Here is a 21700-nt window from a genome sequence, read left to right on the forward strand (position 1 = left end):
ATGTACATATTGCATCGGTTCTGGGTGCTGTTTCTGGACAGAATGTGAATCAACATATCTGGTTGGTCAGATAAGTGCCAAAATTAGGTGAGGCCAAAAATATATGAACCTGGAACAAATTATGGTTCTAAGACAAGAGTATGGAGTATATTTTTTCATATGATTGTTTTTCATATTATTATTGTTTATGGCAAAGTGATGAAAGTATGGTGTACATGTATGTACAACTCTTTTAATGACCTTATGCCTCTCAATGTATGTGCACATGGACATTAAATCAATGTTTTAAAATGTATCAGAATTCTGTCCTTATTCTTCAATTCTCACATTGTACTTCGATGTTCAAATTTTCTCAGATCTAAGATTCCAAAAATGTCCCTGTACTGACTGTTTTCAACAGCCACCCTCAATGTACAAAACCCCTCCAAAAGCTGAGACTCTAGTTTGTCCCAGACAGATGTCAGGAATCTTATGGAAAATAACAAACAGACTGTGAAGAGATGGGGTGAGTGGGTGAGTGAAACAGTGCAGCTTTAGAGGAGAGGAATGAGGAGAATGTTACTTTGGTACCCACCACTTCCTGTTGTCTTCCACCCTGTTTCTCTTCCTCGCTCAGTCCACATCTCTCGATGAGATAGTGGAGAGCTGTCGGGTTCTCAGGTCGGTATTTTTTACAATATCTTTACATGTTTATCCGAACAGGAGTTTTTTGGGGATGCAGTGTTTGTGGTATGGTGTCTTGCAATATCGTCTGTCATATCAATGATCTGTTGCATATTGGAAAGGTTTAAATGAATGAAATGTGGGCTTTTCGATTAACCAAATATTGTTTTCACCCTATTTGTGTTTTCCCTTCCTTTCTAAAACCCCTATTCCTTAAAACAGCATAATTGACATCATTTTGATTCATTCCATATTTCATCCCATCCTATTTCAGACAATGAGTGCCACTAACCAGCTTGTAACCTTGCTCCCTCGAGCATCTTTGCCCCAGAAACCCCCAGAACACCTAGCCAGCCCGTCTTCCTTCCTTCCTCTCTCCCTGTCTTCTCCTGTCATTAAGAAGAAACCCATCCGAATACCCTCCTTTGATGTCCAAGGAATCGTCTTGGAAAAATTGATCTCAGAACAGCCTGCTTCACTCAGGTACAGCTGGTGCGGCGCATTACTTACGGTGCTCTGATTGTCTGTGTCTCACTGGTATTGTACTGTTTTGCAAGTTATTTTTAACAATGTGCTGATTAAAATTTGTTAGGCTGGTAAATTGGGACTGTAGACCTATTTTTGCTTTGATACTTATAATGGTTATTATTTTGAGTGACATTCTCCTTGTCTTCTGATCTACCTTTCCTCTACTTTTACCAAATTACCTCTTCTTGCCCATGGACTCAGAGTGAACTCTATGGCTCCAAATCACGCCCCTCAGCCATCTGTGTCTATGATGTCAATTAACATCAAACCGACTAGCTTGCCGTCTTTAATTGGTTTACGTTCAGACAGATTCCATGGAAACAGATATACAACACTTCCGATCGCCAAGCGCAAGGCTAAGCCAAGCGTCTCTCCCACTCCCATCATGAAACTCTCTCCAATTTCACCCAGACACAAGCTTAATCCCAGCCTCTCTTTTCCCCTTCTGGAGCCAAAGCTTGTCGTCTCTCCAACACTGTCCCTTCCAGAACCTAAGCCTAGCATCTCTCCAACACTCTCCGTTCCAGAACCTAAGCCTAGCATCTCTCCAACACTCTCCGTTCCAGAACCTAAGCCTAGCATCTCTCCAACACTCTCCGTTCCAGAACCTAAGCCTAGCATCTCTCCAACACTCTCCCTTCCAGAACCTAAGCCTAGCGTCTCCCCAATTCTCAGGCTTAGCCCCTCTCCGACCACCCGGTGTCAGACAATGCCTCTGGACAACTCAGGAACAAAACAGAACATCCCCATGCCTACAGAAAGAAGAGCAAGGTCAATCCCCATTTCTGCCAACAATAGCCAGTCTGAGCTAGGTAAACCTATGTCCCCAACACCAGCAATCCAAGACCAGTCCATACCTGACCAGGAAGGATTCACCAGCTTCACTCACTGTGGAATACTAAGTCCTATCAGGGTAACTCCCTCTGAGGGTCCACCCCCAAAGTCTGTTGATAACTCTGTCCAGTTTAGCAGGGACATCGGATGTTCTGGGACTTTCCTTGTAAAAAGTAAGTGTCAGGACCTTAACTTTTTGCAAGCCAGGCTTGGGTTACGTAAAACAGGGAAGACAAGATTTAGCCCCAGGATTTTTCTGGGTAAGGATGACACCTCCGGTTCAAGGAAGGAAGACACAAATGCTAAACCAAAGCCGTCCAACCAAAATTCTCCAGAAAGTATTATTTCGCCAACTGGGTGGATGGCCAAACAAAATGTTATCTCAGGATTAGAAGAATGTGAGCTCCCAATGAAAGAATTTCATCCAGTTCATGTTCGGTGTAGATCACTGAGTGACAAACAGGCCACCCAGTCAAGTCCTAAATCTGAAAAGGCAAATAAGTTCCAACAACCATTACAGAATAGTCGTTCGTGTCAGCCTGCTAGTGTTGACACTGGTCGTGAGTCTCGAGATCGTGTGGATCCCAATACATCTCTTCCCAAACCTCCAAAGAGAATGTCATGCAAAGCTGAAAAAACCCCAACAAGTCCGTCCGCACAAAGGGAAACTAAAATACCTTTTATTAAAGGTGAAGTTAGGAAGGGACCAATACTTTCAAAAGACATGGAAAGTTGCAAGTCATTTCTCAAGGAGTCTTCAAAGACAGTCTCAGATTACTCATTTCAATCTTACCAACAAGCTAGACCTTCCAGATCCTCCAACACGTTCAAGAATCCAGCATTCTGCAACAGCCCCAAAAGTCAAAGTCCATATACTGACATGCACCCGGTGAAAGTATACAATAGGAAACGTCTGTTAGATGGCATTTCAGTCTGTGACAATAGCCTTTCCAAACACATCAGTGAGAACCAGGAAGCTATTCCGTCAATTGTAAGATCTGATAACTGTGAGACTCAAAGTCTGGTGATACCTCAGAAACAGGAATCTTCCCTCACTTCCTCTTCCCAGACTGACGTGATTAAGGCCTCTAAAGAGGACCATTTGAATCTTGACAAAGTGATCTGCAGTAGTTCGACAACAAAAGTGAGCAAAATCTGTCCGACTGGATGTTTCATGCTAGACAAAACCATCAGTGAAGACATCACCCAGACACAAAAACATAGTTTCGATCCTGAACAGTCCTCACATGTAGCAAAGAACAACATCAACCACAGACGACTGAAATCTGATGCTACGGAACAGCGCCAAACTGGCCCGCCACCTGACTATGAGGGGCCCAAGCTGCCACCAGAATATTCCTCAGAAGAATGGACCGCGAGCTGGCTGCTGGCCATGGGATGCAACCAACCCAACACAACCAGGGCTGGCAGCGATTCAAGAGGGGTCTTTCAACTGGTATCGCAAGCCCAGAGCATAGGATTCCAGAGATCAAATGAGAGAGCCGTCTCTTCATCATGCGCACTGAGTCACCCTCATTCAAGCAGGACATCTGTCACCGATGAGGCACGGGAGTTACATGATACCACCATGCATCACCCTGGTGTGATTCACGTGTCAGTGGGTGAGTAAGGAGACAACGCTTCCATGACTGCTTGTTGGTAAACAAAAGTTTGTGGCTGTATTTATTACATATTTTGCCAGACAAATTGTCCCACTTTCTTGCTTTGAAATGTGAAAGACAAAAGGTAAAGAGTGTGCCAGATGGAGAAGCAAGGGACAGAGAGGACAGTAGGAAAAATAGTGACATATATTATGTCCTTGACCTTAACAGTGGTATAAGAGACATGGGTATATTGGATAGATTAAACTATGTTACGGGGAGCTGAAAGGGACCAATACACAAACTGGTCAACTTCAAACACAGACCATGCAAGCACATAGAAAGTGTACACAAAAGAGGGTGAAAGAGCACAGCAGCAACAACAATGGCAGGATATGTGAGTATATAAAAGTATCAGTGAACTCTAACTGCAATCGATTTACTGTTTCATTGTAAACTACTCAGTGAACAACAGTAGGTACATGATAGATGTACCTACTGTTAGGTTTTAAGATTTTACAATTTACTCTTCGTGGTACATTCATTTACATGAATAGGAATACAGCAATTTGAATTAAAAAATAACAGATCAAAATGTGGCCATTCATTACTGGTGTGGTTACATTGTTAGAATTAGTTTGAAACCAGTCTTAATTAATCTTAAATTCTGTTTCATCGAACTTTTATTAAAGTTCTCCCAAAAGTTCCGAAATAAGCTCGGGGTGATGCCAAAATACCATCCCTGAGGAAAAACTCATTTTTGAGCATGCGTGCTGGATCTCTCAGTTCCCTCTCCTCTTGTCGCCTTGACAACGAAAAAGGGGGGCTCTCAGTCAGCGAGCTGGGGGGAAGGAGGGAAAGAGGTACCCATTCAAATCACATGACCCGTGTTCTACATCTCGCTGCCTACCGTATCGGACATTCGTCGTTGGTTATTGTGCCCTGCGTGGATTGAAAGGCAGACTCTGAACTTGCAATTCTTCGTCCTAAACAATTTAGCGATTGAACCCACACAGGAATTGGTAAGTAGAATAGCTAAGGCTAGTCTATGTCTTAACATCACAGACGACATTGAGTTAGCTAGCTCGTTAGCCAACGTTAGCCGGCATGGATGGAGAGACAATGGGTCAGGTTATGGATGTAGCTAGCCAGCTAATCAGTCCTAATTATTGTGAGTGGAAGGCATTGTTGTTTGAGTTGAATGCAACGTGGACAAGCCACTTTATTTTGCTTGATTGGAAGCTAGTCCTACCTAGCTAGATTCTCATATTCACAGAATTAGGATTTACAGTCGCAGATTGACACCCATGGGAATAACCGTGGGAAAAAAGGCACTAACTGAAAATATCCAGTTTCTCGAGAATTTAGGCATAGGTAGCAAGCAAGATAATTTAGCTTAACGCAAAGACAGTTTAACTATTTTTGTCCACACAATTTAGATAATCTGCAAGGTAGCCCCACCTAAACCTAATTTGTCAGTATCAGGCTATTGAGTGGCTGTGTACGAAAGGCAGGGAGAGAGCGAAAGGAAGGTTGTTCAACGATGTGTTCAGTCGAACTGACACAGTGCCTGTTGTCCTGACCTGTCTGATCTGTGTCAAGGCGTGTGTGCACTGTCTCCAAGAGCAGCAGACCTAGCTACATGTGCATGCCCCGCAGTTAAGGTATCCTGTCTAGAACACTCCAATTATAGACGTCATGCTCAGCCTTATGTCTGTTCCTGAAACCATCTGCCATGCAAACAGTGCATGGTTTTTCTTCTCCTCATATTGCTTTGCCATTGGAATTAAGTGGAACAGTTTCGCCCTCCACCCTCCTTTCCAGACATGTCTGATATTGTTCCCCCGGAAGTGAGACCCAAACCTGCCGTTCCTGCCAAGCCCCCTCATGTGGCAATTGCACCCCCAGCCACCCCACACACCCCCTCCCCACAGCAGGCGCCGCCGGTTGGAATTGGTAGCGGGCTCGGTCACGGAGTTGGGGGCCAAGGTATGGGCGGCGGCTCCACACTGCTGGGCTACATCGGGATCGACACCATAATCGAGCAGATGAGGAAAAAAACCATGAAGACGGGCTTTGACTTCAACATTATGGTAGTTGGTGAGTAAAGGCTTGGAGCATTAGTGGGTTTAGAAACAATGTGCAAGTAACTTTGTATCCATAGGATTGAGTGTACTGTAGTGTAAGTTCTGTTGTGTTATTTACTGAGAAAACCATACCAAAAAAAGCTGTCAAGAACCATCGTGGTGATCCTCATGCTTTGGATGCAGTTCTCAGACTTAGGACGCTTTGTTCTATTTATGATTGCCCTTGCCCTGCGTCATTCTATTTCTCGCTCTCCCCTCCTGTCAGGTCAGAGTGGTCTGGGGAAGTCGACTCTGGTCAACACTCTGTTCAAGTCCCAGGTGAGCCGGAGGAGCACGGCCTGGGGCCGTGACGAGAAGATCCCCAAGACTGTGGAGATCAAGGCAGTGTCACATGGTATGAGATGGGGGTGGGAAAGGGGGTTTATTACAAGCTTCTTTTACACGGCCTGTTCAATACGGGAGTGTTGTGCCCTGACTCCATTGACTGCAGCATTGTGTTGTAGGCTATCACTGTGCCAACTGCCCCTTGGCATAGATTGACCCAACAGACTATGTCCTGCCTTGAGGGTGGCATACACTGGCACAGCTGGAGCATGGTGTCCAACTGTGGAAGTAGCCAGCTGAATCATTCCTCTCTTCCTTCCCCAGCCAATCAGATCATGTTTTCTCTTCTGTCATCTTTCCAGCTGGTCCAAAGCATTGTAGCTAATTGTACGCAGTGGCTGTGATTTTCACTCTCGTAGGTAGCCTGCCTTTTTATTTTGAAAGAACAATTCTTTTATTGTTTTTATTCAGTGATTGAGGAGGGTGGAGTCAAGATGAAGTTGACAGTGATTGATACCCCTGGCTTTGGTGACCAGATCAACAATGAGAACTGGTAAGGTCGGTGTGTGTGTGCGTGTAAGAGAAATCAAACCTATCTGAGATTACTATAGCTTTCACACACTATATTTAGTTTTAGGTCACCTCATTATAATCGGCCATGCACTAATTGTAGAAACTCAATCCCTTTCTTGAGATAAGAGTTGCCTTGCTGCAGAGGGATTTGTTTTGTAGGGCCCCCTCACTGTCACTTGCTTAAAAACATAGTTCTTTATTATGCAGTGTTCAGTTTGCTTGCAGTTACCACAGAAACACACTCCTCCCCTCCCTGTGTGTATTCTTAGTCTGAACACCCACCTGGATTTCTCTACTCTGTTTACAGCTGGGAGCCCATCTCAAAGTACATCAATGAGCAGTATGAGAAGTTCCTGAAGGAGGAGGTGAACATAGCACGAAAGAAGCGCATCCCCGACACAAGGGTCCACTGCTGCTTGTACTTCATCTCACCAACCGGACACTCGTAAGTTCGAAACAGCACGCCGGAAGAAGGAATGTTAAAGTTGTTTTTTGTTAGTGCTTTGTGGTGCAATTACAACACGCACGCACATGGACTGCGGTTGTCGTTGTCATGAGTTTAAATTCAACTGCACACACTCAAATACTGACACAGCCTTAGCAGAACTGGGCTCGTCGGCAACATCTTTGTCCTGATTAAGATGAAGCCAGGCTCATCTGAACCGGAAAATTGCCCTTCACACAAACAGATGCCATCTTTTCTATGCGACAACCCAGTGTGCCATGGTTTTTATCTGGATCATTGTGACCAAGCAGGATACTTTCTGCGTTGTCACCTACCCAAAGGGCGGAAATTGGACACATCTGTTGTCCAATAAGCTTGGTGTTTGTTATTGAACCAGGGGACAGAAAGCATCATGAAATACCCTCCCTTGTTCCCTTATCAGTGAGCCTTAGTTTGAAAATTAAGGGCGAGCATCTACAGAAGCTTATAAAGCCCTCTGCTTTACTGCCCAGTAATCTACATACACAGAGTATTATGCCCCTTGCACGCCAAACCGACATCCCCTATCCCTCCATCCCCATGATCCTAATACAACAAATTATTATTGAACAACATATTATTCTTATAGCTGTCTATGTTAATATAAATTGTCAGCGCTTCTGTGAATACATTGGATTCCCTATGATTTACATTTGAAAGTTTAAAGCTACATTATATTTCACTGCAATAATCACAATATGAAGGTTTATGTGTTAATGCATGCCTGTACTTCATGTAGTTTTAAAGTGTATTTTGTCTCCCATTCCATCTCTCCAAATGTCTGTCCTAGAACTTCCTTCATATTAGCATGGTGCAGTGCACTGCTGCATCAATATTTAAGAGACTTTTTAATGTCCAGGCTTGTTTGTTTGACCGTATGTTTTTAATGATCTTTAAAGGTCAAAGTATCTCTCTGTCTCCCCTCACTTCTCTTCCCTGTCTCCCTGCCTATATCTCTTCCTGTTTCTCAGTCTCCGGCAGCTGGACATTGAGTTCATGAAGCATCTGAGTCGAGTGGTGAACATTATCCCCATCATCGCTAAGTCTGATACCATGACCCCCGATGAGAAGATGGAGTTCAAACAGAAGGTGAGAAACCTACACCGTTGAACTGAAAAATACTGTCTAACTCAAAACATATTTTCGTATCTCCTTCCGAACATTTTACATTTGGTTACATATTTTCTGTTACGGGTATAACAATAGATGTATTCATATTAAACCATTTGGTAAGAGGCTTTCATTTCGGTATACATTTAAATCAAAATGATTCATTGAACTAATCTTATTACATTTGGAAAATAAAATCGAGCTTAAAATGTGTGAAATATAATGCTGTCTGTGCTACTGCGCATAACAAGGCAGCCTAAAAAATGTAATAGGCAATGTGCTGTCTGCCTCTCTCACCCTCAAAGAAAAACACTCTGCTTATGACATGATGGGAGACATGCTGATGCTAAGTTAGCTAGTTGCAATAGGCTAGCTGTTTTTGTTTTATAGGCTGCTCAAAAGACACCGCCATGTAAGGTATAACTCCATCATTGTTTTTAAGATTTTTATTAAAAAAAATTCTCTGGCATTTGTACTTTTTGTTGTTGCATGGAAAACATACCAGACCGTGAAACCATTCTATTGTATCAAACCATGAATTTTGTGGACCGTCACAGTCACACCCATATTTTCAGTGTTGTTGATGCTGGCATGCTTATACCAGTCAAGCAAGTCACTTGTTTATACAGAACTTGTGATAAGTATCTATAAAGGCGGGAATCTGTGTGTGTCTGTGGCATGATTACCCTTGCAAACTGGGCACTGTATGAAATTTGGCAGGTGTATTGAGCAAGGACATAAAAAATTAATCTAAATAAACAAATTTGCCGCCATGTTGAGCTCACTGTTTTGATGCATTTGCCACCATGTTGAGCTGATTTTTCTATTGTCATCGTGAGACAAATTTGGATACAGACCCAGCAAACACACAGTAAATTTATGAGTTAAGGCCGATTTATACTTCTGCGTTTTTACGCACACGCACACGGGGAACGCCCTCTCCGTCAACAAACGCCCTCTGCGTGTCCTCGCAGAGCCCTCGCAGAGCTCTGCGTGTGCCTCCTGATTTTCCTGACTATCCGTCTGTCCGTGCGTCTTTTTACGGATACCCCTTGGCTATGATTGGTTCGTATTAAGAACCGCTTGCGTCAGGGGTGGGGGCGGGGTTGCCGTGACCAACAAGAGAACAGAATCCTTTGACCGCCATTGTTGTATGTTTTTACAACTCTTATTTCAGCTAAACAGTAGATGTAAATCAGCATCTGAATTTAAATGTGACGAGAAATGGGCAGTGTAGTTGCTGAAAATGTGCTTATTTTATTGATGAAACGGTTCATTTGTAAATTTGCTCCGACTTTTCGATAACCTAGCTAGCAACGCAGTGCAGCGCCATCTACTGTTCTGGCTGTGAATTGCTTTCAGCACGCAGAGCCGTCGGAGTAGTATAAATTCAACTAGTCCGACTCCGTCCGACTCCGTGCATGCGTCTGTCCGTTAACGGAGACGCAGAAGTATAAATCGGCCTTTACCAAGAGATTCTGTTGTAGTGATGTAGTTGGTAATTTGATGACCTGAATTCCGTTTGTTAATGTGAAGAATGATGACATACAAATTCAAATTGGACCATCACTAGTTTTCACTCAGTGGTTGCAGGAGGCCAAATGTAACACCCTTGGAAGACCAAAGACTGTGCCAACATGTTAGATCTGTTACATGCACAACCCCAGAATCTGAATCAGAATTTGGTTTATTCGCCATGTAGGTTTACACAAACACTGAATTTACTGTGGCAAGAAGGTGCAAACAATAAACATACGGATCTTAAATTAAATTTAAAAAAAAATAGTCTAACTAATTCAAATTCAACAAAGTGCAACAATCTAAAAATGTATACAATTTAAAATCTAAAATATATATATAAAATTAGGGCTGTCAAGCGATTAAAATATTGAATCGCATTATTTCATATGATTAATCGCAAATCTATTGAATTTATTACATAAAAAAAATGTATATCAAATTGTATCCGTTAATATTTTGGGAGGTGAAATAACATTAAAAGGGTGTACTTAAAAACCTCAAATAACTGGAGGAAAGCGAGGAAATTGTGAGGGACTTTTATTCACTCACACATGCTGTACAATATTGAACATACAACATATTGTTATATATTTAGGAAATATAATCTCAAATTTAACACATGTACATTTAGTCATTTAGCAGACGCTCTTATCTTACATGTAGTCACATACTACAGTGTCCGTATAACAAGTTAATTCACTCACAAACTATACTGATTTATAATAAACATCCACAAAATCAGACTTGTTCTAGAATATAAAATATATTTATTCCATATTCCCAATGTCCATATTTATAAGACATGTAGTCTCAACATTCAAATTTCACTCAACAAAACATGACTGTCAGAAGCCCTTACAAAAAACAATCAATAAACCTCTCAAAAGAACATTTACATTTATTCATTTAGCAGATGCTTTTATCCAAAGCGACTTCCAAGAGAGACCTTTATAAAGTGCATAGGTCACTGATAATAACAACAAGATAGCCCCAAAACCTTGCGAGTAACCAAAACATGAAGCACATATTTTGAACAACCAAAATAAGTGCCAAAGGGAAGAACCACAAGAGCATGTAGTTAAACAAGTTACAATTAAACAACATGAACCGCTATAAGTGCAAGTGTACCTGTGGAAAAACAAGCAACAATAAAACACAATATATCACAGCAAGTACAAAAATGTAACTCAGTTACCACCAACCACAAGAGCAACAAGTCTCTAAGCAAGAGCCATTGTGATCCTTGAGGAAACTAACATTGGGTCAAGCAAACCTAAGTACCGTTGTACTCCCAAAACAAGTGCGTCTTGAGCCTTTTCTTGAAGGTGGAGAGATAGTCAGTGTCTCTGATGGAGGTGGGGAGTTGATTCCACCACTGGGGGGCCAGACAGGAGAAGATTTTGTGTTGAGACCGGGTGGTCTTGAGCGGTGGGACCACCAGGCGGTTGTCTGAAGAAGACCGTAGGTGGCGGGTGGGGGTGTAAGGCTGCAGGAGAGACTTGATGTAGTCGGGTGCAGTCCCGTTCACTGCTCCCAAGGTCAGTACCAGGGTCTTGAATCTGATACGGGCCGTGATGGGTAGCCAGTGGAGAGAGATGAGGAGCGGGGTAAGATGGCAGCGTCTGGGTAGATTGTAGACCAGGCGGGCCGCTGCGTTCTAAAGCCTCTGAAGAGGGCAGGTTGCGCATGCTGGGAGACCAGAAAGCAGCGAGTTGCAGTAGTCCAACTTGGAGAAGACAAGTACTTGGACTAGCAGCTGTGTGCTCAGACAGGTACATACTTCGGGTACTTATTAAGCAACCACAGATTGGCCTTCAATTTGAACAATACCGTTTCTATTTTGTTGACCCAAGACTGCTGCTCAGACACAAGTCTGTTCACATTTCCAGACGACAGGGTAACTCGCTTCTTTTGCGAGTGTTGTCTGCCGTATATTACCGGAGCGAACGCTGCTGCTGCTACCGCTGTTGCTGGCTGTGTGCTTGGCTTGCATGTGATACTTTGGGCTGGAAGTACTCCAGTCAGTACTCCAGCCTGACAATCAGTACACACAGCCTTGGTTTTGTCAACCGAGCCGTCTGGCAACTTTTTGAAATGGAACTTCCCATCTAAAAGCCCTCCATCATTCAGCTACCGTCGGCAGTTGAAGTCATGTGACAACAGGTGATTCCTAGGGTCAAAAAGAAACCTGCGTTAACGGCACAATTATTTTGAAATCGCGTTAAAGTGAGATTGCATTAACGCGTTATTATCACGTTAATGTTCAAAAGCCCTAATCAAAATAGAATAAGAATATGAATGCGCAGAATAGTGCAAATTTGATCAAGGTGGCTTGTGCGTAGTGCAATAGGTGTCGGATGGATTTATAATAGATATTAGTTAAATGTCAGTGGGAGTCCTTGGCCTTGTTGAACAGGCCAGTAGCAGATGGAAATAAACTGTTCTTATGGTGTGAGGTTTTTGTCCTGATGGACCGCAGCCTTCTGACGGAGGGGAGTGGCTGGAACAGAGAGTGTCTAGGCTGGCAGTAGTCGGACATAATCTTCCTCGCTCGCCTCAGGGTCCCCGAGGTGTACAGGTCCTCAAGGGTAGGCAGATTGCAGCTGATCACCTTCTCAGCAGGGCGGAAGATACGCTGCAGTCTGCTCTTGTCCTTGGCTGTGGCAGCAGCGTACCAGATGGTGATGGTGATGGATGTAGAAGTGCACCATCATTTGGCAGGTTGAATTTCTTCAGCTGCCGTAAGAAGTACATCCTCTGTTGTGCTTTCTTGGCTTGGTGAGGGAGCTGATATTCAGTTCCCACTTGAGGTCCTGGGAGAGGATAGTGTGCAGGAAGCGGAAGGACTCCAGTGTTGACTCGGGAGTCGCACAGGGTGATTGGGGTGATTGGGACTGTATTCTTCCTGAAGTCCACAAACATCTCCATTGACTTAAGAGCATTGAGCTCTAAGTTTTTCTGGCTACTGTCCTGGAAGTTTTTGAGAGAATCAATCGTTTAAGCTGAAGTCGGGTGAAGTACAGAGTTAATGTATATTTGACGTATGGCGTAAACATAACTTTATCAACATAACATCACCAGCACAAAACATAATACCATAACACAAAGACAATTCTATACAGCTCCATCTAGCATTCTATAATGGAACCGGAGAATCCAGCCCACCAGCACTACCTAGCTGATGGCCCTGAACCCCCCAAGAACATTCTTCAACAGACCATTTTATAGATACGACAGTTCTCAAAAATCATTGGTCCATCCTACAGACATCTCTTCTGTTATTGGTTAAATCCTTAGAACAATACAGTTGAATCCACATTGTCTTCAGACCAACTGTCTCTTCCCCCCAGGTGAGAACTCTTCCAGGTCACCCAGACTTCATGTCTCTAGACTTCACGTCTCCTAGTTAGGTGTCATAAAAACTATAGGTGGCATCTCTGCCAAATAGAGTTGAATAAACATTCATTGTATCAAGATTTTTATCCAACTGTAAACTTCTGTTAAAACACATTCATTGTACATAGGACCAACATTTCTTTCACACTACCCCAGGGGCCTCATGTATAAACGTTTCGTATTCACGAAAAGCTTGCGTACACTGGTTTTCACACACTCTGTGTGATTTATCAAATTTAACTTGACGTGAGAATGTGCGGGCCGTCACGGAAACTTTTGAACAGATGTGAGAATGTCCGGACCGTCCGCAAAGTCTTGTCTGGCTCTGTAACGTGGCGATTATAACTGAAAAGTGCCAAAACTCACAAAACATTAAAAAATTAAGTTTCCACTATAGTTAATGTCATACGTCTATGACGTTAACTATTCAAAAAACATTAAAATAAAAGTTTGATCATTAATGTGTATGGTCACATATAAATGCCAAAACCCAAACGGGAAATGCTAGGGTACTGTTTAATCTGCCACCATTTAATAACTTCTGTTAAACTTGAGGGTGCTGTTACGATGCGCCACCACGTGTTTCTTAATTTCGAGATTTCTTAATTTCTGCCATGGTCCGGTTTTCCAAACCCACAGCATTTACGGCCATATAATAATAATAATAATAATTGTATTTGTAATGCACTTTATATTTAGCTAAATCTGAAAGTGCAAAAAATCATTATAAAAGTCGCAAATAGTGACAGTTTCCACTCCGCCGACTTTTTGTCGCTAATACCTGATGACAGGCCGCCAAACAGGATACATTCTGTTGTCAGAACCTCTATCTCACAGTCTGTGAATGTTTTCAGTCTGTGAGTGTTTAGCCATTTTACCGTCTTTCTTCGAATAAACGCCGCAGCGTTTATTAAATTACGTTACTTTTTTAGGCGCTGTTTATTCGAAGGAATACTGTAATTTAGACATTTATTGTCCATCTGCATATTCATTTATGGGAGGAGGCAAGGCGGGGTCAGTGGCTCGTTCACGTGCGGTCAATCTCACGTTGATTGTGATCTATAAAGGAAAGGTGCGCAGGACCTGGCATACAACTGTTTTTATGTGTGCAAATATTTCTGTGCGTAGGTACTTTTCAAGTTTTAGCCGTACGCTATCTTCTGGTATGAAAGCTGCACAATCGTTTATACATGAAGCCCCTGGTCAGCAGGTTGTCAGCTTCCCACCTATAGGCAGATTCATCCCCTCCAGAGATGAGCCCAATGATGGTGGTGTCGTCCGCAAACTTCAAGAGTTTGACGAACGGATGACTGGAGGTGCAGCTGTTGGTGTACAGGGAGAAGAGTAAAGGGGAAAGGACGCAGCCCTGGGTGGAGGACTTGAGACAGGCTGGCATATGGCATGTCTCCAGAGAGGTGTTGAAGATGTTGGTGATCACTGGAGACAGCTGGTCAGCGCAGTGCTTGAGGGGTGGCTGGAGAGTCCGGCCCAGCTGCTTTGCGGGGGTTCTGCCTCTTGAAAAGTCTGTTAAATTCTCCCTCCTGAATGGAAAGAGTCATCTTTGTGGTGGTGGGGGGGGGGGGGGGGGTCCAATTGTATTTCAAATCTGCAGTAGAACTCGTTCAGGTCGAGCAACCTCAACCTTCTGAGTTTCGCTGTGAACCAGGATTTGTCTTTGTTGTAGCTCACCCTGGTACGTGTTGGTATACAGCAGTCCTGTACGATGTCACAGCCTCTGTGAGCTCATCCTGACTATTGGTAGCAGTTGTGAACATATCCCAGTCAGTACACTCCAAACACACAGTGAACTCATGAATTTCCAAGAGATGCTGTTGTAGTGATGTAGAGCAGTGATTCCCAACACTGGTCCTCAGCGCACCCCTGTCCTGCATGTTTTAGATGTTTCCCTGCTCCAAAGCACCTGATTCAAATGAATGGGTTGTTATCTAGCTATGCAGAAACCTGCTAACGACCATTCATTTGAATCAGGTATGTTGGAGCAGGGAAACATCTAAAACATGCAGGACAGGGATGTCCTGATGACTAGGGTTGAGAACCACTTATGTAGAGAGTTAGTAATGTGAAGAATGATTGTCTAAAGCAGGGGTGTCGAAGTCCGGTCCTCGAGGGCCGCTGTCCTGCATGTTTTAGATGTTTCCCTGATCCAGCTCACCTGATTTGAATGAAGGGTCGTTATAACAAACCATTTAATTGAATCAGGTGTGTTGGAGCAGGGAAAAATCTAAAACATGCAGGACAGCGGCCCTCGAGGACCGGAGTTCGACACCCCTGGTCTAAAGCAATGGTTCTCAACCCTGGTCCTCAAGTACCCCCTGTCCTGCATGTTTTAGATGTTTCCCTGCTCCAACACACCTGATTCAAATGAATGGTTTGTTATCTAGTTATGCAGAAACCTGCTAACGACCATTCATTTGAATCAGGTGTGAAACATCAAAAATGTGCAGGACAGGGGGTACTTGAGGACCAGGGTTGAGAACCACTGGTCTAAAGCTTACAAATTCAAATTGAACCATCACCAGTTTTCACTCAGTGTTTGCAAGAGCCCTAATGTAACGCCCTTGGAGGACAAAAGACTGTGCAAACATGTTTGATTTGTTACATAGTCAATGGTATAAAACCTGTAAAATATATATCATACAACACTAAAACATTACCCTAATTTCCCCCGTAAAATAAGAAACAAAGGCATATCAAACAGGACATTAAAAGCTGTTCACAAACAAAATTGACAGAAACACATATTTTAATGATCATTTCTGAGTCTTCAACTTTTGCGACCACCCCTCAAGGGGTGGATGCTCAAAGGTGTGAAGACAGTCTTACAAATTCAAATTGGACCAACACCGGTTTTCTTATGGGGTGCCCATGGAAGACAAAGGACCATGAATATATTTTAAGAAAACTCCCGTTTGCCAGATCACAGTATTTCATTCAAACGGGCACTGAACCACTAAATACAATTTTGAGAAAAAAGCCAATGTAATGGACAGTATATAAAAGTAAATAATGTACCCTAAGTGGATGAAGGAGAAGAAACAAAAAAAGATTGTTCCTGCAGAGATACTTAACCTTTGTCTTAGTCTTGTTCTTTGTTTGTTTTTGCAGGTGAGGAAGGAACTGGAGGCATGTGGGATCGAGTTATATCCTCAGAAGGAGTTTGATGAGGATATGGAGGACAAGAGTGACAACGACAAGATCAGGGTGAGCAAAGACTCCATTGCTCCAGATTCACAGCTTGACATACATACTCAGTAGCCCATGGATGAGGTGCACCAACCCGTTCACAAAAAAACGCCCACACAGATAAATTACTCATGGGACCAAAGTTCAAATAGAGCAGGGAGACAGGATGTTACGGCCATCTCATTAGTTTGTCTCTGTCTAAGGAAACAGAAGGGACTTAAAAATATGTAAACAATTTTTTTTATGTAAATGTATGTGTACTGCTTTTGACAGTATATGATTGACTATGCTTTCAATACAAACAGTGATATAAAAATTGTATTAATTGCCACAGGATAACAAGGGAACATTGAATGGTCTAGTGTTCTTAAGAAAAGTAATGCTACATGATGGGGTATATGCCCATGGGTAGTTTACTTATCCCCTTGCCCCTTTGCGAATGACCCAAAAGCCAAACGAAAATCACAAAACCACATCTAGGCACAAACTAAATAAAGGAGAGGATAACGTTGCAGAACCACATGTCAACTCGAGGCAAAGGAGGATCCAAACGGGTAATAGATGGGAGTACCCAATTATCTGGCTGCTGAGTGTCTTGATTCCCCAAAAATGAACCTCTCGTTACTTTTCTTCAAGTCAGAATCGATATGTATGTTCATATCATATATTTCTCTTCACTTCCTCACTGCATCATGACCGGTAAAAAACGACAGATCCCCACATGAAGCAGCCACGCCTCAGTTATTGTTTCGCCTCATAAACTACTTATGGTTCTTTTCCTCACCCCATTAAACCTGGTGTGTCCGGCCACAGGAGGCAATGCCCTTTGCCGTTGTGGGCAGCGACAAGGAGTACCAAGTCAACGGAAAACGAGTTCTGGGGAGGAAGACTGCCTGGGGAGTGGTAGAAGGTGCGTTGATGCACTACTGGATTAACAACATTGACCTTTCTCATTGCCAATCCGAGAGCTGCATGGAGAATAGATTGTAATTGCACTTGTTGAAATTCATCACTTGCGACGCGTGGAGTACATTTTATTTTCGTTACATAACCACTCTCGTTTTTTTCTTTTGTTACAGTTGAAAACAGCAAACATTGTGAATTTGCTCTTTTGCGAGATTTCCTGATCAGGTATTAATTATTGTAATGCCTAAATGGAATAAATATAACTGAAACATAATTTCAACTGATCATTTACCCAATAATCTGTTTAACTTTTCTTACTTTCCTTTACTCTTAAGGTCACACCTCCAAGACTTGAAGGAGGTCACCCACAATATCCACTATGAAACATATCGTGCCAAGAGACTCAATGACAATGGAGGATTGCACCCCATCTCATCCAATGACACCAACCTGTAATTAGTTTTGACTCATTTGAGAGATAGAGAGCCAAAAAAAGAGAAGACAAAAATAGACTAATCTATGTTGTGAAATGGCATCACTGCATGCTAGGAGAACATGTACAGCTGTGAAATGACACTCATATCATGCAAGGGGCCCACATCTTATCACTCATCTCGTCACTCGTGTCATGCAAGTTCCAACATCCCAGCCACGCCCCTTTGCCCCTCCCTCCTTCCCTCCCCCACCCACTTACACACACACACAGCCGCGCCATATTAAACTCGTAGTTTTCCTTAAAAAATACAAAGTCAATTGCAATTAATAATAATAATACATTTTATTTTAAAAGCCTTTCTCAGCCCTCAAGGACACCGTATAGGGGTACATAAGACATTAAAAGCAGCAAAATAAAGAATACAACAATATTCAAAACAACAGAAGAAGGCAGAGCAATTGGCATTAAATGGAATAAGCAGTTTTAAACAAATGGGTTTTGAGTTGCAATTTGAAATGGGGGAATTAATTGATATTTCTGAGTTGGGGTGGTACTGAATTCCAGAGACGGGGAGCAGAGCGGCTGAATGCTCTACTCCACATGGTGGTGAGGCGGGCAGAGGGGACAAACGGGTGTATGGAGGAAGAGGATCTGAGGGAGCGGGAGGTAGTGGGACCCTTGAGGAGGTCAGACAAATACGGGGGGGCGAGGTTGTGGATGGCCAATTGGATGAAGGATTATAGTTACTTTAACTCAATTTAATTATGTATTCACAAAACAAATCCCCTCACACACACACATTTATGGCAATTTTTCCTCATCCTGTACTCATATCTTTTGGTGCATTTTATTTTGTTGTTTTGTTTTTACTAGCCACTTTTCTAAACAAATTCAGGAACATCAACCCACCCACTGAAGTATTGTGATTGATCAAACTATTCTAATTGTCTCAAAGCTTGATGAAAAATGTCAAAGCTTGATGTATTTATGGGGAAACAGACCTCAAAACGGATTCCTCTCAAATGTAGTGCCATGTGAAGGATTTGTGGCCATCTCAAAGATACTGAAAACCTATGAAGCTGATATTGTGCCAATATCATTCTGCCAACAACTATTCTCTCTGCCAGTTGGTGGCAGTACTCCACAACAATCTCTGTGACTCAAAAGACAGTCGGGATATGCAGTAATCATCTAGCACTTACTGCAAAGACACTTTGGTAGCTTAAATGCAACCTCAAGTATCCTGCCAATATCCATCCAGTCAGATCAGGTAAACCGCTGATTTTGGAAAACCTCTGAATTAAGTTTGGTTTCCTTTACTGTTACCAATAGAATCATGTAAAGAGAGCTTACACAGTTTCCAACATGCCATCTGTAACTACTAAATTGACTATACATATTTTAGACTACCAGAGTAACCATTCCAAATAGCTAACAGTTACATGTTTACTGAAGGTTTCTTCAGGAAATTACCCATACTAATGTTCAGTTATACACTGTTTACAGAAGAGCACATGCACTTACAAAAGTCACAAACTTTGGGTTTGAATTGTATCCTGGAGGGGTTTCCCCGAAAATGTTTTATACAATCATATATGTGTGTGAGAGTGTGACGTGACAACATTGGTGTCTGATGCAAAAAAAAGTGTAGTTCTAGTGGTGTTTTAGTGCCGTTGTTGATTTTTAAGGAACAATCAAAATAATATTTAACAAAAACTGTTTATATTTAGTATTTCTAACACTTTTCTCATTTTGCCCGTCCATAAACATGCATCCACATCAACGTCACTATATTGCCTATTTAATGATTGCAGTGTGGTGTTATAAATCGACAACAAGAAATGGTCATGTCAACTCTAGTAACTGACATAAATCCGCGGATAACTCATTGTCTATACCTTACTAGTGCCCTGATGTGAAAATATTTTTTCTTTTAAACAATTTTTGTCAAAGTTGTGTTTCACAAAGATGTGTTTCAATATTGTTATTTATTTATTATTTATGGTAATTTATAATTATCTAAATAAACATACATTTTTCGGACAAATGTGTGGACTTGCATCACCAACTACAATTGCAAAACTCAAGACTTCTCTGACTTAAGTTAAAGTAATGTTAATGTTTACTTTTCTTTGGACTTTCTACAAATACACTTACCTTTCGATCTTGCTCAAGAAAATGTGCAATATATTAAGGTTACTTTAACGCAAAGCGTTGGTATATCATTACAATAATATAAGTATCCCTTTGTTGGCATTTTTTTTAGAATGTTCAGTTCTCGTGTCAAGAAGCCCTGTTGCAAACACTGAAAGTTGATAGGTGGGTAGGTCTCAGTGGTAGGGCTGCTGATGTAGAGGTTGCAAGCCCATATCCCCCTCTGCTAAAGCAACTTGTATTTTTTAATTTTTATTATTATTGATAGCAAAAACCTGCAATACAATCACAACCTGGAAAGGCCTGGAAAACTGCAATATACAACAGAGCCACTGGGTGTCTCAAGTATGCAGTTGTGACGGATGTGAGCGAAGAGTATGGTATCAGACATAAGGAAAATCCATTCTATTTTAAGATATATAATATCGTTGCAGGAACTAGAGTCCTACAAAATGCAGGCATTAATACATAATAAATAAATCCCACACACCCACGTCTCTGCATTCCTGTGTATAAACACCAAGTGTCTGTTCCTATAATCTCATAACATCTAATGTGCGACCTAGACGTCAGGGATTGGTATGCTATACCATCTACTCTTAAGCACCTTTTGTGCTATGTAGACATGAATGATTTACATCTAACATGGTTAGTGTCTTTTTCATAATTTTAACACGCATGTTGCTTATTACGCTATTGACACATACAGTGGCTGTCAATTTGTGTCTTTTCTACATGTAGGCGTGGCAAGTGTGTGACCATGTTAAGATGGGCAACGTGTGATAGCTTCTGCACAAGTACTTTTTTTCATAGACTTGTTAGGGAATCGGGCTAGTAATCAGAAGATTACCAGTTAGGTTCCCGGCTGTGCCAAATGACCTTGTTGTGTCCTTGGGCAAGGCACTTCACCCTACTTGCCTCGGGGGGAATGTCCCTGTACTTACTGTAAGTCGCTCTGGATAAGAGCGTCTGTTAAATGACTAAATGTAATGTCAGTTGGACCAATGGCTAATAACTGAAAATCCACCATAGTTGGACTTTTTATTTATGTATTATTCCTCCTTGGAAATGAAACAGTTGTAGCTTTGAAGGTCATACTGGTAAAGAAGGTCATACTGGTAAATAAAATCCTAATTTTTGGGCAACCTGCTGGTTCACTGGGTAAGAGCGCATTCCACTAAAGCTAAGGCCTTTATGCAGGGGCCTGGTTTTGAATTTGGCCTGGGCCATTTCCTGCATGTCTTCCCATCTCTCTTTCCCTGCTTTCCTTCTCTCTCAATAAAAAATAACCCAAACCTTAAAAGAAAATGGCTTGATTTTTAAAGTTTCAACTTAGAATGGCGTGTGTACCACAGCGACACCCATGGTCAGATGGCCATTTGTGATGGTCAGTAAAAGTTTTGATGGTCCATCCATTATCTCTGGATAAAACAGAGTGATTTCCTCATTCTACCAAGTTGTGGAGCCAACCCACTTTGATTTGGCCTTATACTTATGTCTGACTTCCTATAGAGAGGTTGTCACCTTTTAATTCATTACAAAGTTGCATACAATTATCTAAGAATTAACCCAAAACAACAATATCTTGTTCAAGCCCTCAAGTATCTTCCAAACTTGTTAGAACCCTTTCGTGTGCAAGAAAGGGAAGAGACGGCGTTTCGAAAATTCTGATACTTACCTTCATGTTTAAGAGTGCCTCTACGGCTTCTCAAGAGTACAATCCATATCACTTGGCTGGTCCAATTGGATAGTTGTATCAAACATACTGTCCACTTACTCACACTTATATTGACATTCTCTTTATTAGGAGTGTGGAGCAGTGTGCAAATTACGGGAGGTTTAAACCCCCTAATTAAGACTTGGACCCGTCCAAAAGAGG

The 21700-nt window shown here is 42.1% G+C and overlaps 1 protein-coding gene across 2 annotated transcripts; it reads left to right on the top strand.

Moving 5' to 3' along the window:
- Positions 1–597: 597 nt before the first annotated feature.
- On the top strand, positions 598–20659 carry sept3 (septin 3). 2 transcript variants are annotated; one of them, XM_047044126.1, is made up of 12 exons: positions 598–660; positions 886–1146; positions 1497–3647; positions 5451–5726; positions 5979–6107; positions 6509–6590; positions 6918–7055; positions 8066–8183; positions 16248–16343; positions 17139–17235; positions 17405–17456; positions 17567–20659. In XM_047044126.1, exons 3-12 carry the CDS (start codon positions 1577–1579, stop codon positions 17685–17687), a joined length of 3180 nt encoding a protein of 1059 aa, XP_046900082.1. In that variant the 5' UTR covers positions 598–660; positions 886–1146; positions 1497–1576; the 3' UTR covers positions 17688–20659. The 2 variants fall into 2 exon arrangements, with proteins under 2 accessions (XP_046900082.1, XP_046900083.1); XM_047044127.1 differs by lacking the exons at positions 598–660; positions 886–1146; positions 1497–3647 and adding an exon at positions 3659–4648.
- The last annotated feature ends 1041 nt before the right edge of the window (positions 20660–21700 follow it).

Source organism: Hypomesus transpacificus, chromosome 21, assembly GCF_021917145.1.
Source record: "Hypomesus transpacificus isolate Combined female chromosome 21, fHypTra1, whole genome shotgun sequence".
Taxonomy (NCBI): Eukaryota; Metazoa; Chordata; class Actinopteri; order Osmeriformes; family Osmeridae; genus Hypomesus; species Hypomesus transpacificus.